Source organism: Ambystoma mexicanum, chromosome 12 (genome assembly GCF_040938575.1).
Source record: "Ambystoma mexicanum isolate Mex_15411 chromosome 12, UKY_AmexF1_1, whole genome shotgun sequence".
Lineage (NCBI taxonomy): Eukaryota > Metazoa > Chordata > Amphibia > Caudata > Ambystomatidae > Ambystoma > Ambystoma mexicanum.
In genome coordinates, this window is record NC_090936.1 from 302408822 (window position 1) to 302432857 (window position 24036).

At 45.1% G+C, this 24036-nt stretch overlaps 1 protein-coding gene across 3 annotated transcripts in view; it reads right to left on the bottom strand.

Annotated features, from left to right (window-relative positions):
* Positions 1–24036, bottom strand: part of SOX5 (SRY-box transcription factor 5) — a 624232-nt gene that overhangs the window by 444424 nt on the left and 155772 nt on the right. For all 3 annotated transcript variants that reach the window (XM_069628460.1, XM_069628461.1, XM_069628459.1), the window contains exon 3: positions 14809–15022. In XM_069628460.1, the coding sequence (XP_069484561.1) occupies positions 14809–15022 (214 nt within the window). The remainder of the gene's footprint in view (positions 1–14808; positions 15023–24036) is intronic.

Here is a 24036-nt window from a genome sequence, read left to right on the forward strand (position 1 = left end):
TTTTGGCGTGTGTATAGGTTTTAGATAGGCATTTGTCAGGCACAGATTTCATAAGCTCAAGTAATCATATCATTTTGCAGTTGTGGCCATTGTTTCGCCAGGTAAGTGCCTTTATTGCAGGGCCTGGCAAATGCCCATCCCATGCTTACATAAAAGCAAAAACGGTTGGCACTTCCAATGCTTCTTGGCTTCCTGGATTCTCCACTATATGAAACATTTTGGATAATGGCAATGAATAGAAATATTTCCTAAGAACAGTGCCAAGTGAATAGCAGTCATTGTTAGGGGGGCTAAGCCACATCATGTGCTTCCCATGGTCCGCATGATACGGTAAACAAAAATAAAAAGAGGCATGGCTATTAGACAAGCTCCAAACTGTGCCATGCCTCTAAGAAAAGAACATTCCACAGACCTCAATCGGCAGCGAACAATGCCACAAAGAAGCACGACATAGAGTTGGATGCCAAATAAAACAAGTCACTGAGTACTCGTGGTCTGGCGGGGCACATTATTTGCTGTGCAGTTCTATTTGTATCTAATCATGAAGGATTACATCACTCTTCATAAAGGGGCCATCCTTAACGCCTATGGTGCTAGCCAGCACTTCCAGCACTTAGCTTTCTGCCCCCAAACAGTATCGACAGCACAGGGCTCTAGACTGCTGGGAGCTGCTCAGCACCTGCCAGCAGCCAGGAGAACCTGCTAAACTTGACACCAACAGATACCAGGAGCTCCTTGGACTCAGCGGGTCCCCCGACATTTGCTTGGAAATGTTTATAAAGGAGCAGCAGGACACACCTAGAAGAGATTTAAAGCACAATGGGTCACGTCTAAATGGACACAATCTATCACGTACATCCTGTGTGGAAGCTGGATTGTGGCAGGCTATGCAAAAGCACCTTGTTCCTTAGTTGTAGCTTCTGGTAACTGGGCGAGGCCGGGTACCCAAGAGCTGCTTCTAGCTCCACACCATACTTTAGGGTCAAGTCCTAAAAATTCAAGTGGGGGGACTCATCAACAAATGCAAGGGAATGTGACATCGCCAGAAATTAGCACATCAATGTGAAATATGCAAATTTCATTACATTTCCTTTGCATAACCACCCAAATTGCACAGGACGAATGGCATTCGCCTTTCACACAAACAAAACCAAGAGAGGATATTTTCTTCTAATAGTGTTTTTGAAAACGTTAAAAGATGTGCATGTTTTAAACTCCAAGAACCAATACAAATGTTTTCCCTGGGAATTGCAGTACCGAAATGAGACATTTTGCCTTTAGTTGTCTGTTAATTAATCAGGTTTTATAGTGCAGTGGTGAAGTGTCCGGCCAACAAACCCGATGTCTGTGGATCGATCCTCGTGGTCGGCTTTAATGCATAAATTCAAAGAGGATATTCAATGTTCCTCATTTTAGCTTGGGGGGGGGGCTGAGTCCAACCCCTGAAAAAAGTGGGGGGACTCAGTCCCCCCGCGTGTACCCTCGCCTTGAGCCCTGTTTATTTCAATCCTTACTACTGCAGCATTTGATTCGGGGTCTTACTACATAGTGGGCGTCAGTCCTAATCTGGCACACCTATGCCAAGTGGGACACTTTGACCAGGGTTTCTGTGCCAATGTCACTATTGCACCATAGACCCTCAAGTAAATCAAAGTGTTGGACAGAACTACCGTTCCTAAACATACCACTGGGAACAGGCTCCATCTTGAGAGCGTTCATTCTAGCCACGCCTGAAGCTTGCTGGCAATGTGTACCTCCGAAGGACGGCCTATGAGAGAGGACCAAGGCTGTCCTCCTGGCCACCTCCAGTGCTCTGCCCAAGCAGGCCAGGAGATCCCTGTGCAGTTCTAGACCAGTGCAGCCAAACCAATTCTGTCAGAATCTGGGCTGGCACACCCTTGTCTTTGCCTTGGAGGAGGGCAGTCGCCACCCCACTCCAACAATGGTGAGGCCTGGTAACAGAGGCAGGCAAGGCCTTTCTCTGCAACTGTACCCTGCAGGATGAAGGCACAGAATGTGCGTCCTCATTCCAGCTTGGCCAACATTAGGTGAGGGATTTCTGACACCAGACTGGTCTGATACAGAACAAATTAGCCTCAGTCCAGTGAAGCGCCTGTCAGCCGCCTGCATGTACAACTCCCTGGCGTTTTCTTTAGGTGAATCACTCATCACACCTTTGAGTGAAAAGAATAGCGACTTGTAATCTTTCGTTCAAAGCCTCTTAACATTTTAAACAGGGCAGAAGAGTGGAGTTGACCCTCCCATGATGACCTATATGCTCATATTCAACTGCAGTCCTCTGCGAAGCGATTTCATGCCAGAATAATGGCACCGATAAGAGTAGGATGGCAAATACTCAGAGGCCTCAACTAAGATGCTTAGCATGCCCGCTGGTAAAAAGCAAAATCACTACATGCCCCGAAATCGAGGGGAGCTGCAAGCTATTTAGCTGCCATAGTAGCCTAGAAGAGTCCGGTTAGCTTGACACCCAAAAGCTACCAGGAGCTACTTTTGGCTCCCAAGGCCAACTGATGCCAAACAAACACACCCATGTTACAATAACTTTGCACATTTGGAATGATCTACAAATGAGCCGTAGGACAGATCTATGTGAGATTTAAAGCACATGGGTTAATTAATAAGGGACAACATGTTAAGTTTGTACCTTATGTGGAAGTTAAATCTGCGGGACATTTTGTACTGGTAGCTCCTGGTTCCCCATTGGTAGCTCCTGCTCACTGGTTAAGGCCGCATACCCAGGAGCTGCTTTTACCTTCTGCTTATCCACTCCTACCAAATTTCGATCCCTGCCCTACAAATGTGCCTGTGTCAGCCAGAGGTGCACATTTCTCAAAGCTGTTCATTGGTCACAGTCAAACTTAATATTTTAAGGCACTCAACAGTATAATTGCACTTGACATGTTCTGGGAGGGTGGCAAAGTGAGTGGGATGTTTCTCTTACCGTACAGAGAAAGTAAGCAGGCAAACTAAACATGCTAATCACGGGTAATTTGCCTGTATATGTACCCGCCATTGCATTCAAGCCCCTCTTCTTCCCCCAAAGAGTCTGAGAAAGAAAGAAACATTCTGATCACCAGGAGGAGGTAGGTTAGGCGCAGGTGCTGCTAAAAAGTTTGACGTGCAGCCCCCCACTCACTGAAACATCGGCCGTGCCTCCTCCGCGGTCTGCTCCTATTAAAAGAAAGACCATGCGGCCACTAGAGGAAAACCAGAGAGTTATCTTTAATTAATGCGCATGCTTTCCATCCACTCCTTCCTACTAAATGTGCAGCTCTGCGGGCCTCAAAGTTCGGGCTCGTTTTAAAATGCACGGTCATGACAAGTGCCCCCCGGGTGAGGCAAAGAGCCCTGCGAGCATGGCACACGGCTTTCATAAGAAGGTTGTGTACCGGGTCTAGATGAGGGTGTTACAATTCAATAAAAGGTCCAAACCTTTCCTATTAGGTACAAGAGGCCTCGGCAGCAGGTGGCGGCCCCTTCACTTCTGCATAAATGAGATCCCCAAAAGCTGCCACACGTAACAAGCTGGCATGCTCTCCTGTGTATGTTCTGACAGGCATAAGTGGAGCCAAAGATACTGGACTGGAAAAGTTTACATACTGGGGGGGAGGGGACAAAGAATAGCCTAGACGGTCAACCAAAGATACAAGACATACAACTGTCGTCCAGAATGTAGGTTTGTTAACTGGAAACACAATACTAGGCTGCCCCCTGGGATATCAACTGGGGCGGTTTGCCACAAGATGCAGAAATGTACGCTAATATAAGCAAACATGGCCCCCATCGCCCAGAGTGGTGAGGGGTGCGACAAATTGTCATTTTTCCTCGCTCAGGCCCCAAACACATCATTACAGTCCAGAATCCAGATGTCACCGATTATAATTTAGACCTTTACATAAGCAACAATGCCACATTCAGAGGCACATTACCAGGTGGTAACTGCTCTCAGCCCGAGATATTAGGCTTGAGCGAAGCACCAGCCAAGGGAAGTTACCACCTAGCAGGGGCCACTGGACAGCAGTACTATTGCTATTGGAGCATACCACTCAATGAGGGTAGAATGCTCTGTTTCACATAAGGAAAGGCAAAAGGAGGAATATTGAATATTGGGACAGAAGAATTGCAGCAGCCATTAATGGCCTCTGCCACTAATTGACTGAAATGGAATTGAAACATTCCAATGTTGTAATTGACAAGTTCCATTTGACTGTGTGGCTTCCTTTTAAGTACAATGCTGAAAGATCCCCTGCCCAGTGCTTGGATCAATAGAAAACCAGTAGACTCTGAACTGCTGACGATCTAAGTAAGCGAGAACTGGAGGATAATCTGAGGAAATCCTTTATGAAATCCTGTGTATTAGGTTTTGGGTTTGTGTGGAAACTGCTAAATGAACCACCCTTGCCCGGGAGAAGCTGAAGTTGGCAAGTCTTCAATCCCTCCAACCTCCAACTGAGGGTTATTCTTTCTGTAAACTGCAAATATGTCCACCTCAGCGCTTGCTTCGACTCTCCAGTTCCCAGGGGCTTGGTTCAGAAGTCATAATTTCCCATTCCCGCCCCCTGCGATTTCCATCTGGCACCATCTTTGAAGAGGGTGCTGGGATTGGAGGACCGGCTTGCTCAACATAAGGAAACGCACTGCCTGGTGACAGACGGCACATGCCTATATGATACAAGAAGAGGCTTGGCCGATTATTGTGGTATAGCCGAATGAGAAGTACCCTTGTGTGTCCTTGAATGTAACCGTTTTACAAAGTGTGCTCTCTGTCAAAGGGACAGCGGATAAACAATAACAGGGATGAACCCGCAGCCAATTAGAGAGTCCCCAGGCTTCTGCCAAGGTTCTGTTCATGTTCCTTTTCACCTCATGCGATGGGACTAAAGCAAGACTTTTAAACAGTTCAAATGCCTATGCTCGTGCAGAGGAATGGCAGAGGGAAGATCTGACGTATCTCGCACTGTCAGAAGATACAAGGTCATTATTAATTGAATAATAGCCAAGTGTACAAACGAAGACCGATGCGGTGCAAAAATGTCTCCGTAGAATTCCTCATTTATTTTTATAAATCACTACTGCACGGCTGGCACTGTTATTATTTACTTATTTATTGTGATTTGTAAGACACTTATGCATCATGTGAAATGTGTTTCAAAGCGCCCTAACGCTCTAACCAGAGTTACCATCAACCAACTCATTTTATTGACCTCTGGTGGATGTCAATTTAAAGTAGCCCTCCAAAGCTTCACACCTGCAGCCTATCACTTGCAAACATCAGCATGCAGAGGGCCCTTTAACCCCTTGACATCCAAATGAACTGCATATTGCTCTCAGCCAAGGTCTGTGAGTCCTCAACAATGCCAGACCAGTAGCAATTGTAGATGTGAGCATATACAAAGTGATGCTGTGGGCTCAACATGCACTCCGGGACCCACACATGGCCAGCGTTTGGCGGTGTATGCGAGCCAGTGCAAGCTCTGCATCCGACTCTTAGCAGAGGAGATGTGCTGTGTATCTATTGAAATCTGCATAGGGTGGAGGTTCATGGTCCTGGTCCCAACGTGAAGAAGCCATAGCGAGCACTTGAGTTGCTGACACTCCTTAAAGACAGAAATAAGATGGCGGCAGCCCACCATCTCACTTTCTGCATACTATGCCTTGGCCTACAAGTAATCCTGACATATACTGGAACAAGGACACAGGGCTGCCTATCCCAAGAACACTGATTGATCAATGGAGGGGACAATGTCCTGTAAGAGCAGCATGCCAAACTCACCGAGGCAGGCATCACTCGTATTTGGAAGGAGGTTCTCAGAGATACAGTGAACCCTGAGAGGTGCTGAGATGCAGGGGCACTTGAAACCTGAGAGGTGCTGAGAAGCCTAAGCCACTTGATCTTGAGAGGGCCAGAGAATCTGAAATCACTTAAACCCTGAGATGAGCCGAGAACCAGAATCACTCACTAACTGTGGAAGGGAATTGGGCAATAAGGACAAGGGCCACTGTTGGGATTTGTAGGGCCCAGTATGTGTATGGTAAAAAGGTTGCTTTTTCTGTAAAGGAGACAAAGGGGTGGGACCGCAAGCTGAGGTCGAGATTGTGATGTTATCAGGGAATAACTGAGATGAGAGCTGGGAGAAGGAGACAACACAAAACTATTCTGCTGGCTTATTTGTGGCAAGGAAAAAGTAAACCAAATGTACAGGAAAATACAGCGGGTATGAGACTCCTTTTTCAATAAAGCAACAGGTACGAAACACACATCTTCTGTAAGATTGTGATCTTGATAAGACCACCTGGGGCTGTGGAGGCTTTTTGAAAAGCAATGTGATTTTGGCGAGCTGTCCCCTCGTATGTTTCCATTATTGCACAATATCAAAAGATGACTAGTCCTCAGAAGCTGGGTTTCCCATCAGAAAAGGTCAAGCACACCCCTATAAAGTTTTAGAAACTATAGGAAATTAATTACAATGAAGATGTTGAATTTCAATAGCAATGCACTGGCCTGCAGAAGCTTCCCTTTAAAACCACTTGCCTTTGCCTTCAGCTATTTGAACATCGTTTTCATCGCTCATGTGTGGCTTTTAAATGCTGCTCACATGCTAAGGGTATCATCGATTTAAGTCGTGCTGGCATGTTCAATGCATTTACTTACATAATAAATAAGCAAATTAGCCTCGAGAACCACCCATAGTTGGGTATACCACCATGTGATATATCAATTTGACATGGCCTGCACTGAAATTCTGCTTAGATTCAAAGGTGTTGGGTGCTTGTAACCCATTTCTGCCCACCTGCTACATGGCCATGGCTATGGTGGGAAAGAAAGTAGGAGAAAAGTAGGGCTGAGCACGTGTCGGGTTTTTCAGCCTACACATGAGTAGCAACGAGGAGGAGAGAGAGACTCAAAGGTGAAATGCGAGTTGAACTCAGAAATGTGCAGATGCGCAGCATAGCTTAATTCATGATTGCATGGAGGGGGAGCGGGCAAATATGTTCCTGGAAAGAAGAACAAGTGCTCGGATATTTCATGGGAGCTGGCACATAGGCTGAGGATGGGAAATGAGAAAGAAAGCTCTTGTTGATTCCAGGCAATACAATGTTTAATGCTCAGAGACTTCTCAGCTAAATAAGAGGACCTCCCGAGCTTGGAGTCCAGTAAGCTGATGGTAGGCCAAGTCGATGAATGAAGGGCACTCAAGCAGTTGAAGAGGAGCCGCTCTTAAGGGGTTTCATGTTGGCATGTAGCACAATAAAAAAACAAAAAAAATCCTCATAAATAAAATAAATGGATCATGGAGGTAATTACATTCCCCCGGAGGTGCTGTCCACGGATCATCGCAGTGGAATTTGATACAATTCATCACTAAATATATGGGAGGAATCCAAGACAAATCAATGGGCGACAGGTTCAGCAAAATGCTGTGAAAAACCTGGGCTGTAATAAGAGGACTTGGGCATGTTAAGGGACACCCTGGTCATGGTTCTGTAAACCCCCAACAGCAGCAACAGTTCTACTAGCTATGTTCACCTAAACCAGGGTCCTGCAACCTGCGGCTCTGCAGATGGTTGGCCTTATGACTGTGACTGCTGGCTGATGGGAATTGTAGTCATAATCATCTGGGAAGCCAAAGGCTGCAGATCCTCGAAACAGAAAGAGGGTTGAAATGGAATTCACTAAAGCAGGGACAGAAACTTTTGAGCTGAAGGTTGGAAACCTTTGGTCCTGATTCACAGAACGTTTTCCTATGGGATTGTTGCCTAGTAGGGCCGCCTCCATCTTTCATTGTTACATCCCTTTTTTAATTCCCATATGCCCCCCCCCCCCGTTGCCATGTGGACTCTTTGAAACACAATTTACTTACTGTACAAGCGCCTTAAAAATGCACACAAAAAATAAATATGAAAACCTCAACGCTCTATCTATGTATCATGTCAAGGCAGCGTAGCCCCTTAACGTCTTCAGCGCTATGTCACACATAAAGCAAATGCTATTTAAAAAGGATGTGGCTACGATCCTGTCCTATAACCTCTGCCGTGCCCTAGAATCACTGGTGTGCGGTGGACCAAAAGGAACACGCACATGCTCTTTAGGCATAGCTTTGAGAAAAGCATAAACACTAACATCAGCAAAGGCAATGACCTTAAAGAACATAATACAAATTAGAACTCTCGGATGATCCGGGCAAAGTACGACGAATTGGAAAGAGTCTGGTACATGTGATGCGTATCACAAATGAAGAAGCGCATTGAAAACGCTGCAACCTCCACAAACTCCACAGCAACCTTGGTGGCTTTTCCTTCATGGGCTGCTGGAGATCACGGATCTCTGGCTATTGGGAACTCTAGTAACAAGGCGGCCCACTCTGCCCATCGATGCCGACAGACATTGGACAAATATCCCAGCACTTCCAAATGGTGTGTTTAATGATTCAGTTCTATATCCTGGCACAGTACAGCAGCTGAGGAGCCTTGGGGCATAGAGCCAACAAGAACAGAACACTGCACAGCGAGTCTAAATGGGGGGGGCTCTTTTTGGATAGTTTTGAAGAAAAAAGGGGACTAATAGGGCAATAATGCTTTCTTAATAACTTCTTAATTGAATGCCGTATTAGTACATTATATATTAAAGAATAGATAACTGCGTAATTAACGTTTACTTATCATTTACTGTGATTACTGGAGTTTGATTTATTTCTGCTTATTTCACTTGCTTTTTGGTCCCTTTCCCCGTATTTGTTAGTGTCTTTTTTTTTTTGTCTTGTCCTAAAATCTCATTTTAGTTTCAGGATTATTTCTGATATAAGGGATTCGTTTCTATATTCATTATTAAATGTGATATATTATTATTAGGATGTTATAATAACTTTGATTTGTAGATATATGCTATGTAATTAATTGCGTGAAACTAAATACAATAATTAAAAAAAGATTATTGGGTCATTAGAAATTACACTGTGGGATTTTGCCAACAGGATTTTTTTAACTTCGGGGCCTCATAATTAAACGCACGTGTGAGGATTTTCTGAGGAATTAAACAATGAAAAAAGCCAAATGTACAGCAATGATCATCTTTGCGTAGAATGGTGGTAAATAATAGCCCTCTATAGCAATGCACCAAAGATCAATGGCTTCAATCTCCCAAGACAATGCCAGATACAATGTGGTGACAGCGGACTGATCCTGTGCAAAAGCACAAACACGTTGAAGGACAGAAACACACAACACCCCACACAACTCTGCTCATTGGGCACATGCATACAGCAAAGTGACACAGCAAATGCACACATCTACCAGTGAGCTCTGGAATTCTTTCCTGGAGCGCAAGTCATTAAGGGCATAATTCTGCGCAATGGTCGGGGTCACGCGTTGCCATGAATGAGGAGTGTGACAGCCCCAAAGCATTAGCACTGGGAAGTACAGAGAGGACAGGCTTTTGATGAACATGCATGTCCTTGAGGCCAGCGCAGAGCAGGATTGCATGGGTTCTAATACACTTTAGACCGGCAGGTCATTAGTGTGCCGCACCACCCATCACTTCTTCCAAGAATATCTCAGACGTGTTTGAGGTCTTCCCACATGCCCCTGTTGTATTTCAGCCACTCTCTATAGAAGAAGGTCAAATTCTATTTGCAACGCATGCCGTTTTTGCTTGGCACATTCTGTGAAGGCTTGGGGACACACATCTGAGTGGAGCGATATACTATTTGCAATATTTGTTGTTGTCCTACCACCGGAAAATTCCACACTACTACATGCATGACCAGTGAACATTTGAACAGGGAAACATGGAGGCTCCCATTGAAGATAATGAAGCCTCTAAGTTTCACACATCCAGAGACGGTGGTTATCTCTATATTGAAACATTAACCTTTTCCACCTACACACCACAAAGACTATCTAGTAATACAAGATACAAGGCAGAGCCCGACATGGCAGAGCGGAGTAAGAGACTAACTGCAATGCCAGAGGAGCGCTGCCACTGAGGGGTCCACGTTTGGACACCATTTTAAAGTGGACATGCACAGAGTACAAATGTATCGCAAACCTCACCCAACTCTACCCCATCAGGAACATCAGATAACCAACAGCTCGATTTGTTGGTGCCTCTGAGGCCCAGCCCTTTGCAGTGGTAAATATCGGCCTCACATTGGAGGATACCTCAGCGGCAACCTGTTCGCCTTGGAAACAAGACGACATGGAGCAAGGCAGGTTCAATCCCTGGGTGTGTTATAAAAAACCTATCATATCATAATATATCCCCGGATCACAAGACGGGGAACACGGATGTGCTGCTTCCACAACACCTTGTTACGAAAAGAAGCATCCCCTCTATAGGCATTCTTTGCAGGGGCCTACTTTCACCTTTCGCTATACATCCACCCCAATGTGTCCAGGCTGGTGAGGTGACAGCTGTCCAAGCTACAGAAGTATTCCTTAGCCCTGTACTCCAAGGTGCTACAATCAGCCTGGGAGTATGACTCACAAATATCCAGACTGCCTAAAGTAGTACTCCGTTTCATTGCTCGGTTCATCCTTGCTTTGTACATATTTTGAGGCCTATACCTTCTTCCCTTTCCCACTTATATGATTGACTGGTTTCCACTCTTCTCTTCAGGTTTGCATTTTGAAACGGTCTACGCAGCATTTATAGAGAAAAAGACAAAACACAAATAAACGCAAGCACCTGTCAGCTCCTTTGATTGTTCACTATAAACCCATCATTAAACCTGCATGGCTGATAAACACACTAGTGTGAGCCCTGATGCTTAAAGAGAAAAAACAAAGCTGCCACCTTGAGTTCAGGTAACACAGACAGCAAATGGCAGAGGTGGAAAGGAAACAATCCTTACAGTAAATGCAACATTCCTCATCCTGCTTGGCATCCATCTTGAATTGGCCCGCCATTTGTGGCGACATTCTTCATCACAGAAGTCAAGTGGTTCCTCCCTTTGTTGGCTCCTTCTTGGCCAAGGGCAGCACTGGGAACCAGAAGGACTACGTCCTGATGTTTGATACTCAAGAAAGACCCTTTTGAAATGAAAGAACTTGGGTGTAAATCCAAGCCCCAATTAAATTATTGGTCCATGTTATTTGGGCGAAGCCCTATGGTTTAATACGGCGAAGCAACGGCTAGGTTCTCATTGAGTGAAGTGTGTATTTACATGGTGCCCAAGGGTGTGGGAGCCCCCCTACTAAGAACGAACATGGGTTAAATACCGTGTTCAATGGAATTTCTCCCACTCAGGAGGGTCTACAACCATGTATTGACATGGGACTCTATTCAAACATGTTTTTTCCATAAAACTCAACTATGCTTCCCCTTTTTTACCTCAAGCTCTTTTGTATGTGCGACATCAGCTTAAATACGTATATTAATAGAGAATTATCACTTCCCACCCACTTAAGTTTCCTGTTAATGGAGAATACATGTGTTAACTTCTTTCAAGCACCTTTCTTATGTAAAACCCTCAACTCGGCATGTATTTGAGTATGCCCTCCCCAGTGCGTTCTCAAGTTTGTCAAGGACATCCTTTATAATCTCATGACCAAAGCAGAACTCCTTGGTCTTAAACTGGCCACAACAATACATCAAACAGCAGAAACATGTCAGCTACACACACCAAATGTCCCAACACTAACCAATACTAACATATTTTGGTTTTCGGCTACGGAAAACCTTGGCTGCTTAAAGAAAGTTGAATGCCCACCAGAGTAATAGCTCTAGAATGAGTGCGATATTGGAAAATAGCTGCTAAGGATAAAGGCAGCCATCATTTCCTCTGCTCATCACTCAACAGTGCAACAACTTTCCAGCTGAGAATGATAACACAAGGTCTTTCAAATTCCAATCCCAAAAACTGTTCTAAAATAACTGAAAACATTTAAGATAACATTCAGATTATATCAAACATTACTCACAGCGAACACACCATCACTGATTACCCGATGTCAGGGGCCATAATAAGGGAATTGGAGGCTATTACCTAATATGCCACCATCATTTGGCCACAAGGGGCACATATGTTCCATAAAGTCCTCAAATCTGGCTCCATTGTAAAGGGGGAGGGTTGCAATGGCGCCATGGGTGGGACCAGTCTAGGGCTGGGGAGGGCTAAAGCCTGCTCACTTTCGGGGCTCCGAAGGCAGAAGCCAGTCAAATTTCTCACATCAGAGAGCGGTACATTTACTGAATTTTAAGCAGTCATTGACCTGACTGTGGCAACATCAAACATTTAGTGGCAGAGGACAGCCTGTCCATGATGACGTTAAAGGCTTGACTGCTGGGTTCAGCTTCTAGATGGCCCATGATTTCAATAATTAGCATCACTTTGTTTAACTAAATAGCCTGGGAGTTGGGAGGAAAGATGCATCCAATGGGCCAAAGGAAAGCGTGACATCTGTTCAGCCTGCTGGACTCAGAGGGCAGGAGGGTCAACAGTGCAGTAGGTTTCATGACCCAACTCACTACCAGCTTTACAAACAGCCATCCAGCCCCCCAGAATGTTGAGGTTGGCTCCCTACCACCTGGAGTGCACCAATATGATTCTTCTCCCAGGGCGGCATAAATACTTGCACTAATACTATTGATTCCCATAAGGCAGGGACCGGCAAAAAGTGGCTCTCCAGATATTGTGGACTGCAACTCCCATCAGCCAGAGCCATTACGGTCAATGGTAAGGGATCACGGCACAGGAAAGACACGATTTTGGACTTCACACATACCGGTTCTCACATGTTTTGGTTGTTACAAGGAATCATGGGAGCCATAGTCCACAACATCTGGAGATAGCAGGCTGAGGACCGCTGCCATATGGCATAAAAGTACAGGTCCCCTCTCGCATAAAGAGCTCACTTTTGCTGAAGAAACATCTGCTGTACAGTAACAATATTCGCAATCGGCCCCCTGCATAAATCTATTTGCAGAGGTGGTCTTTATTGCTTCGCAGATGTTGCGAAAACATTTTAGCAGCTTGGCTAAAAAGAAACTACAAAGCACGCGGGGATGGGAAGTGCGAAAGTCTTTTTTTTAACAATTTCATGAGCTGTATTTGTGCTTATGTACATTTGCAGCTATTTTTTTGATTTTTTTATTACTATTTCAAAGCTGGGTGGCTGGAAGAAAGTAGGGCAGGTTGAAGAAGAGCCCCTTTTAATGCCCTTGTGGAAAATGAATCGGGGTTCACCTCGTGGCCCCCTTTTTGTCTGGCGCACCATTAGCTATTCTTTTCAACTTCTTCGCGTTTGTTCACGAGTTTGCTGTTAGAGGGGAAAAATGCTTTCCCTATTCTTATGTTTCTGGTTGGGGAGAAAGCCAAGCTATGAATATGGCACAGTCATAATGATTTAACAAGGGCTTAATGAAATTTTCATCACAACCTGCTGTTCATTTTAATGGCATTTGAAAAACAATGGAACAATGGCCACGCAGAAGAAAAGACTTTCCATGCCATGCATTTGTAAGCCCAACATTCGGGTCCTTTCTCCTTCTCTCTCGTTTTCAAAGAGCTGCCGGTCTTTTGTTTGTACATTTTCATTTTAGCAGTGCTGAGATAATGCACAGACTCTGTAACCATTCTAATGTCTTACTGTAACCTTTGCTAATGGAGTCTCTGGAGCATGTACAGCCTCCCACTCGACGCCGTGTCCTTACATCTCGGCCATTGTTGGCTCGCTCCTTTTCCCCTCAACAACCTTGTCTCCTCGAATCCCTCCTCCCGCCAACCACATACAGCCTGGGCTGCTTCGAGCTGCCTTTTAAGCCCGTGGAAGCTACAGTAGGTCATGGGACTGGTCACAGAGCATACTTCAATGAGAATCAGAGTAAAAGGTCGGTGGCAGGAATGATTTCCTGCCTCCATTTTGTTGGCCTCTTCAAAGACTGAGGGCTGCATTTGCCAGCTATCCGCCATGGGCTAACGGATCAGGGATCACTAAACAGGTCTTTCAACTGTACTACAGTTCTTACCAACTTTACATACTTGAATGTGACAACACAATTTAATCTAGAAAGTTAGTAAGAAGCCAATTTACAGCACAAAATAGAGAAAAGCTCTGGTTCAGTAGATGGCTAAAGGGGACACAAGGCCTCATCTACGTTCCTCAAGGGGCACAAGATTGCATCTATATTCCTCATCCAAAAAGAATAGACCATTGGGATCTTGCTACACAGGAAAAAAAAATAATATATATTTGCTTACTGCTGAGACTTTGAAAGCCCTATTTTCCAATGCAGTCAACAATTGATCAACTAAAAACAGTCTGGAGGCACGATGGGAGACCAAACGTGGGTATCTAAGGATGGTCGAGTAGGACAGAAATACATTAATTGAAATACCAAATGAAATATTGAAATACAATGATGCACACACATTGCAAACCCATGCCAGTGTTGCATATTGTGCATACTTGGTTGGAAATTGCCGAAAGGACAGGACCATAAGAGAGACAGCAGAGCTAAGGTTTAGAAGGGCACTTTGCAGTCAGCATTTCCTGAAATGCGAAAGTCTAGGTTCGTAAAGAGGGATCTAACGGCCAAAGGCGAAGCTTGCATTGTCTGAGGGCGACATCTGCAGCATCCCCAGGACCCACCACGGGAGGGTCAATCTTACAATTCCATTTTAGTTTGCAGGTAGGAAAGAGCCCAGAATGAAATCTGGGAGCATAGATTCCATGAGCTTGCATAGAGCCCAGATATAGAGACAATGCTTTGATCGAACCCTTCGGATAATGTATAGGAAATGATCACAGGAGTTCCATCAGTGCTTTCCATCGATTCACTGCCCTTACCTTCTGGCTCACTCTTAATGAGCTCTTCCATTTTTCTTTGCTTGAGGGTGTCTACCACATCTGCCAAGCTGCCTTTGCGCCTTTCTGGAGTCCCCAGGGCCATGCTGGACACGAGGTCCCCACTGCTCTGCCGTCCACCTTCGTCAGCCTTCAGGGGTGAGGTAGCCGAGTTGTGCAGGACAAATGAAGACATCACTTTATTGCCATCAATTTCCTAGAAGAGACACAAGAGAAAGAAGAAATGGTCAGGTGTAATTAACAGAAAAATGACCTTCAGTGCCTTACTGAAATGGTTCTAAATGGGAGGGACGCTTAAAATGAAAGACCGGTTTCAAACTAAGACCACATGAAGACACATAATCATGCCAGTCACCGTGCACGTGCTCAGTAAGTGGAGGCAGAAATCCAGAGCAGGACTAATGGCAAACAGAGCCATCCTTACTCCCAACAGATCCCTCGGGTCACAGCCACTGGAAGGAATATGGCCAGCTGCTGGCGACTGTCGATTTAAAGAAATAAGATTGTCTCACATTTACCTTTTCACTGGGTCGGCATGTAGTATAGTATGAGGCGGGATACAGTGAAAACGCAAACATGTAGTTACCGTAAACATTGAAGCATTCCATTATCAAATATAGATTCGAAAACAATAAGATCTGATGTAATTACACGTTGACTTTTCAACAATAAGTAAACTTTATTGTAAAGAAGAATATGTATACTATGTTAGACACATTTTAGGCAAAATGCATCAGTATCTTATTTGTTTATGCTCCATCTTATTGTTAGCAAACCAGCTCTATAAACCATGGGCCTCATTACGAGTTGGTCGGTATTCCAACAGTAAATCTGCCAGAAAACCACTCAACTAGATAACTGTTGCTGCCACTTGGTCCGGCGGAATTACTGCTGGACTACAAGTGGCAGTGGTGGTATAAATCCCCATTTTTATTAGTCCATATGACTTTTTTGCTGGAATTCCAGCAGTGGTAATTCCATCACGCTAATTCCAATGATTTTGCTGACTGTATGGCTCAGAGTTGGAGGATCTACCTTCTGCACGATGCTGGAGGTAAATCCTCCACTCCAGAGCTATACTCACACATAGAGGGGGAATACTGGCGTATTTCCGTTACTGCCAACTTTTTCCTGCTCTGCCATAATTGTAATGAGGCCTTGTATTCTTTTGTTCTTTGAAAATGAATCATCTCTAAATTGCCTACTGCCTCCTCATGATAAGAAAAAGGGTGGCCCTGTGAAAGATGGCAATTATCACGATAAGAAAAAGGGTGGCCCTGTGAAAGATGGCAATTATGTGCTCTACTGTGCAGGCATGGAAGTCAATGCCCATGTCTGAAAAACACATTTCATCTAATTCCTCGGAGGTGCATTTAGAAATAACGGTCTACGTTTGATGGATCCCCACAATCAAACTAAATTCCATATCCCTGCGATGCCAACAACTAAGCCGTGGTTCAAGACAATGGAAGATCTGAAAACACAAAAAAATAAGGAGCACCCAGGAAAATGTGGCAGCAGTGTTGCCTGTGAAGACATGGACACTTGAAAGATCCTGAGCTGAATGGGTGGGCATATGTAATAGGTAAGTGAATAGATCTGTCGGTCGATGCTTAAATGGACGCAGATACACATGTGTGGGTGTATGGAGGAATGGATGCACAAATAGAAATGTGGGTGGATGAGAGGACACAGATGGATAAGTAAATCCACATGTAGCTCTATGGGATGGTGGATATGTGCTACATGGGTAATTGCTGCCAAGTTGGGCTGACTGATAGACAAGTAGGTGTTTGAAATGGACAGATGTACATGGGGTAAAGGTGACGCAATGCATACATCATCGGATGAAAGGGCACGCTGCCGCATGAAGTAGCTTGTAGGTGCTCACATGTTGCAATGCATTAAGAGGTGGCTATATGTAGACTTTTGTGATGAACAGTGTTCCTTACAACAAAGAATTGGTATATGCATATTTAGGTGGTGGGATGGCATGATTAATATATCCACACATAACCACATACTGAGACCACAAACTCACATGCACCACTTAAACTTCGACTTTGTAAATATTAGCCATCCAAACCATTGTGCACACTGGAACTCCACAGAAAAAGTGACATCCCAGACACGAAAAGTTAGAGCAAATCCCAGCAACAAGATGGCCTCATTTCCAGGCGAACCCTCTGAGCATGCAGAGCACTTTTCAGCACAGAGAAAGCAAACTACTACATAACAACTATCATTGAAGAATCCAACAAGAGTAGAGTAATCATCCAAGTAGGGATTCACTGCATTAACCCTCTGCAGGGCCATGCAATATCGTAATTCACTAACAAATGCAATTACATCAACGTCTCCACAGACAACATAAGGCAACATATTGACAGCTCCAAAGATCCCACATATATCCCACCCTATCAGTCTAGAACATATCTAGATGGACCCAATTCAGGACAATTACTGAAGAAGATGTGGCCACCACTCTTGCAGCCCTCAAGCCCACCCTTTACAAAAGACCTCATCCTACCCTCCTCCATTATAAAGGCCATCACAAAAAAGCACTCACACCACTTATCAACATTATCAATGCATCCTTGTAACAAGCCAGCTCACGCTTCTTAATAAGCCAAGGCTTGACCAAGATAGCTGGGCAACTATCACCCCATCATGTACCCACCCTTCCTTCGCAAAGTGATTGAGAAAGCAGACCCCATCCAGTTCTATGAAAGGATCACACAGCACAATCTCCAACAGGCTTACCAATCAATATCCCAGCCACGATGCAGGATAGACCGCCACCATCCAAGTTATAGAGGGCACTACACAATCTGGAAAAGGGAAACCACTACTTGACCTCTCTGCCACCTTCAATACCACTGCTCATGAAACCCTCCTCACCATCTTTGCCATGCACAGGGACTTTGGCGGAACAGTCTTGCAGCGGTTCACCTTCTTCTCCAACAGAAACAAACTCGTCCGTATGAGCCCCAACAGTTTACAGTGCCACCAAGAAACACAGAGTTCCACAGGGATCCAGCCTGGAACCTTTAGGGGAAATTCTTGGCAACCCGGCATCAAAATACCCCAACAAACGGATGACACACAGATATACCTAAAGAGCTATTACATTAGAGACAAGCATTCACTGAACCTCTATCGCTTATTCAAGACTAGATGCCAAGTGCCTAACTGAAGCTTAACTCAGCAAATACTGCATTAATTCTCCTATGGAACCCCTCCAAGTATGCTGAATTCCAGAACTGTCTGCATGATATGGAGCTTGACGGGCTTATGCAGCCACTCTCAGCCAATGCTAAATGTGTGAGCTTGACCATCGACTGCGACCGCTCATGAAAAACACACATCGCTAAGAAGGCCCAAGCAGATTGGTAGCAGCTTTCACTCCTAAACAAACTCAAGTGCTTCACACCTGCTGAAAGGTTCACAAAGGTTGTTCAACCCCTGATCATCCCCCAAACCCGAACGGCGGCAGTTGCCTGCTCGCAAAACTCCCAGATGCCACTTCGGCTCCTCTGAAATCCATCCAGTATTCTGCAGAATGCCTCTGCAGAATGCCTCATGATATGATATATGATATATGATATGGCATTTGTACTGCGCCTATACACAAGTGTTTCATCACAGGGCCAAGGAAATTCAACATTACCCCTTAATCTCAAGGAGCTGTACATGCTACCCCTTAAAGCATGCATCGTGTTCCAGAAAATCTGCAACCCCTACAAAGCAGTCACAACTAAAACACCAATCTTTTTGGCCCAGAAACGCAACATGTCCTGTAGCAAACACATCACCAGAAACCATGACATTCGCAGACTGGAAATAAGGAACTACAAGATGGAAACATAAATAAATAGGTACTTTCCTGTTAAACACCCCTATCACAAACAAATGACCAATGCAGATACAACTGGCCTCATGTATCCTGCACTTCAGAAAGGACCCGAGGACCCTCTACATTTCAAAGAACGTCTCAATGATCACTGCATCCAACCCTACCTCTCTCTCTCTCTCTGACCCTCCCCTCCCCTTCAAAGCTCTTCTGCTACACCCGCCACCTGCTTGTGATTCCCTAGGTGCTACTCCCATACTCACAAACAGTAGGCAAATGAGTAAAGATTCAGTAGGAGTCATGCCAGTTAGAAAAGTACATCCAAACTTTTTTTTAAGGATTAAAGGATTAAAGAAGAACATTCCTAAAAAACACTAAATCGCACACAGCACGAATTTCAGATAAGGCAGAGGTTCTCATGGATCTTCTACTTCATTAACATGGGCATGTGAAAAGTCACTCAAATCAATCAACAAATAAGTGCAATGTTACACTGTGGGAGGCATACAATAAATGGCGGACATAGAGGAATGGATTAGGAAGGCACATGCCTTGGAATTCTTGGTTAGAAGTGACCATACCGAACAGGGCACATTATTCTCTTGCCTTCTCTGTTCGCCCAGCATCTCCCTACTCATAGAATCTCCAGTGTGTGGGATCATTATTCCTGCTCTCCCAGCAGAGAAGCTAGGACATGGCAATTTTGAAGGCAGTCATTTGTGTTGGAGCACGTCTTTTCAACTGGAGGCCTACAGGGCATAAGTAAAGGTGGTGTCATCAGTTGCAAAAGCTAAGGAAAGAAGAAGGCCCAATTGGCGGCCCTGCTACTGGAGCATTTGAAGGCTCGGATTTTAATTGTAGGGAGTAGGAAACTTATTGAAGTGGCAGGTATCTGACAAACTAGGGGAAAAGACCTGCTGGTTTATCAGGGATCATTAAACACCGCGGACAACTAATACAAAACAACTCTGCAACAGGGTCTTGGTCTTCAAGAATAAAACATTGCTGGGCTTACAGGTGTCTGGGTCCATACACCTCGTTCTAGGGATCACTTCCTGTGGTACACTCTTTTCTACTCATTCAGTCACAGTCTTAGTGGTTTGAGTGTCCCCACACTTCTTGGCTCTTCACTATGCAGGTTTAGGTCCCCTGCTTCTCCTCCCAAACTCCTCCGAGACCCATGTTATCAAGTCTTGGGCCTGGCAGGAGCCTGCCTGTTACGCCCGTCATCGGTGGTGATTGGGGCTGGGTAAGGTGAACGTCAGCCCCAGAGCTTGCACCAAGAGGTTGGCCATCTGATTTCTCAACAGCTCAGTATAGTTTGCTTTAAAAGGTGTTCCTGTCTTGGAATACTAGCTCTCGTCCCAAGTACCCGATTCTCGTGTACCCCCCCACCCCCAAGGAGTTGGAATGGTCTCAAACCTACCCACATACTGACTCACTTTTCTCTCTCAACGACCTGCCAAATGTCCATACCTCTGCCCTTCCACCTCTCACACACCTCAAAGTTAGGGTGCATCTGCTCCTTGCTTGTTACACTTCGATCTTCACCATTTCTTCCTCTCCTCTTCTAATATGTTGACCAGCCTCCTTTGCGATATCTTCCTTCTTCCCTCACTTGGACCCCTCCAACCACCTCTGGACTCAGCTCCTCCTTGGTCGCTCTGATACTCCTTCTCTCAAACCTTTGAACATCTAGACCCCCTACTACTGTTCCTCCTGTCACCACCTCGTTCTCCTTCACATCCTCCTCACCCGTCCTGTTACTTCACCTATCCACCTTCTTGTTCATCACCTCCCCCTTCTTACACTTCTCCCACTAGTCACCCCCCTCCAGACATCGTCCACCTGCCCCAACAGCTGCACTGCTCCTCGACCACCTGCAATCACTCACACTTTGCCTACAATAGAGTTCCCATTCATACCAGTCAAACCCTGACACTGGGACATCCCTCTCTGTATGCGAGAGAAATGACGTTGGGACATAATAAATCACATTGGTGATTGGTTCTGTGGCTTGGGCTGGTAGGAATCACCTGTGTTTACTGATGGAGTACCACATTGTGCAGTGAGACAGGCCAAGCCTATATGAGCTTTGGCCGCCATACTGGACTCTTGATTACCTGTCTGTGATATGATATGATATGATATGATATATGATATGGCATTTGTAACGCGCCTATACACAAGTGTTTCAAGGCGCGAGATGCTGTCTCACTATGCTCTCTCCAGTGCACTCTTTCCCAACTCTACTGGCAGCACAGCAGTGGCTTGCCCCAGGGACGATGAGCACATAAGGTGCATTGGGCACCGCCGACTATTCTTTGGACAAAGACACTTGGAGCACACTGCTTGGATGTTAAATGTTGTATACATGTTTCGATGAACTCTGCATCTCACAGCCTTATTCTGGGTGGCCTAATGCTGCTAGGAGTTTTTGGATACCAGAATCCATGTCACAAAGTTACCAAACGGTTTGCCCTCTCGGGCTGCCTGAGTTAGAGACCTACCACCCCTACTCAGAGCTCCCCCCAGAAGGGTCAGGGGCCTGTTGATGCTCCAGGAGACAAGCCCATGCAAACCTATCAAAGCATTTTGGTATAGGCCAGGGATCCTCGCCGCACCAAGCCCAGGCAACCTTGATCCCCGTAGCCACACGGTTCTCTAGGGTCAGGCAGGGGTCTAGATAACAGGACCAAAAGCATTGTGCACTGTGGATTCCAACAATGTCTCCCGCCATTCCAGCAACCTTCATACAGAAACGCCTGATGAGTAGATTGGGAGACTTTCCATTTGCAATTGTTCCTTGAAGAGACTGCCACCTCTCCAAATGGTGTTCATCGTGAGAACCTTGCAAACTCTGCATACAAGGGGAGTGGTGCGAGTGATTATCCTGGACCGCACCAATGGGTCCCTATGTGCAGTACATCAGACCTGTCAGGAAACCACCACAGGTAACCAGAAGATGTACTGGCTGATGTCCCAACATGGTTCATAATAACTGGAGGATATTTACACTACCTGCCCTATTTATTGTTAACCTTAATTTACCAATGTACAATGTTTAATCTGATGTACTAGCCAAGTAATACCAAATGGTATTGTGGCTGTGTTTTTAATCGCACATGCATAATCCAGGGCTATCATTTAAGGGTTAATTAAATCCCTTGAAATGGGCCAGCCTATTAGAGCCATCCTGCAACAGACATACTAGGACAGCCATCTCCAGGATTCTAAACGTGGCTCATCGACAGTATATCACCTGTTAAACACACAAAACTTAAATGAAACACGTTTTAAAAAAACCTTAAGTGTACAAAAGGAAGCAAGAGCTAAGTGGAAATCAAACATTCCTGGGGACCAAGCAAAGCCTCAAAACGTTACTATAAGTTGGATAATGTGCAAACAAGCCGATACAGAAGGTCCCTTTCTTCAGCTAGTTTGCGTTATGGATGTAAAGAAGAGAAGTTGGGAAGGGGTTAATCATTCATTTTCCTATCACTGGTCCCTATGTACCTTAATCCAACTAAGGCTCTTCATGTACGAAACCTTGCCTTTTATCCTATTTTCTCATCCCATGGCTGTGCTTTTCAATCAGTGCATTTGATGTTCCTGTACACCCCTGCACTTCTATGACAGGTGCATGGGAGAATACCAACTATCGCTATGAGTTGCCGCTAAACGGAGAGCTCATCACAAAACCCCCACCCATATGCAGTCTCGCGATCACATACTGAACTGTGCTTCTTAATACTGCTCTGTCGTTCGGGTCCCTGTTAATGAGAATGGCTTCCGGTCTTCCACCCTGGGGCTCGCGCTTGAACTGCTGCCCGAGTCTTGATAACGGCTGCCGGGAATTCCCCGCCATTATAGACCCACAATCTGATGATCAAGACCGAAGAGTTCAATAGTAGCCTCTGACACAGTAAGCCCGTTTCACAAAACCCACATGTAGCTGTCTGAATTCACATGAACTCCATATATTTAGGTTACCATTAGTTTATGCAGTTTTTATTATTTTTTCCGCATTCCCCATTTTCATGTGCCATTTTTGTTGTACATTGCTTTAGCGATAAAGTCAAATAAGTGGCATCAAAATGAACTCAAAATACAATCACACAAGATCACGTGTTTGTTAATATTTTTGAAATGTATATTTTTTATAATTACTATGAACGGAAAAATGTGTTATGTTCTCCCACTGAGGGAGCAGTGTTGAACTTTCTCAAATATCCTACCCCCCCTTAAAACAATGTCTTCCTGGAAGGTCTACTGGCAAATTGTAGCATGCAATGTCCTCACGCACAAGCCTCTCTCAGTTTCCACAATACCGCTCTCGTTGATAGACACACACTTAATACTCCTACCACCCTAAAACATTGGGCCTCATTACAAATCAGGCGGTCCGGAAATAACGGTGGCGGTAAACCCGCCGCCACCATTGTTTCCAGACCGCCTGATCCCGACTCCTGCAGGCGGGAGGTGATGTTCCCGCCAGGTCTGACCTGGCAGGTTTAACACCACCTGCCTGCAGGCGGATGAGGAAACACCAGCAGCATTACGAGATGCTGCCGGTGTTTCCATGATCCCCATTCCCATTGAGTCCCATAGGACTCAATGGGAATGGGGATTAACACCATTCCGCCTCCGTGATTCCCGGGAAACCGGGGTTGTAATGCCCCGGTAATTCTGGGAATCCCGGAGGCAGAATGGTAATACGAGTCCGGCGGTAACCAGGCAGTTTTACCGCCTTGGTTACCGCCGTCTCGTAATGAGGCCCATCATCTTCCTGGAAGGTCTACTGGCAAACTGTAGCATGCAATGGTCCTCACTCACAAGCCTCTCTCAGTTTCCACAATACCGCACTCGTTGATAGACACACACTTAATACTCCAACTTTTCAAAAAGAAACCTCTAGAGCCGACCATCCTCACAAATTACTATCTGATTGCCAACCTTGCCTTCCTTGGGAAGGTTATTGAGAACAACATAGCCACACAAATGCATGAAACAATAAGTCAACAAAGTCTAATAAAGTACCATCTTTCTGGACAGAAAAGTTATTGATGGTGTACTCCATATCATGGAAAGGGGATTCAGGTAACCTGGTTCTACTCATGCTTTTGGCAGCTTTTGACACAGTCAACCACATGACTTGTGAATGATATTGGCACTTCATGTACGAGGAATCATGCATCTCAGTGCCAGAATAACAGTGTTTGCTATTAACAATTTTAATTTCATCCCATACCTTGACAAGATGAAGTTTTGTGTTAGCTTTTCCAGCATCAAAAACGTGACGTCAAATTGCACATAGATCAGTGAAGTAAGCACTTAACTCCCTAAGCTAACTTACC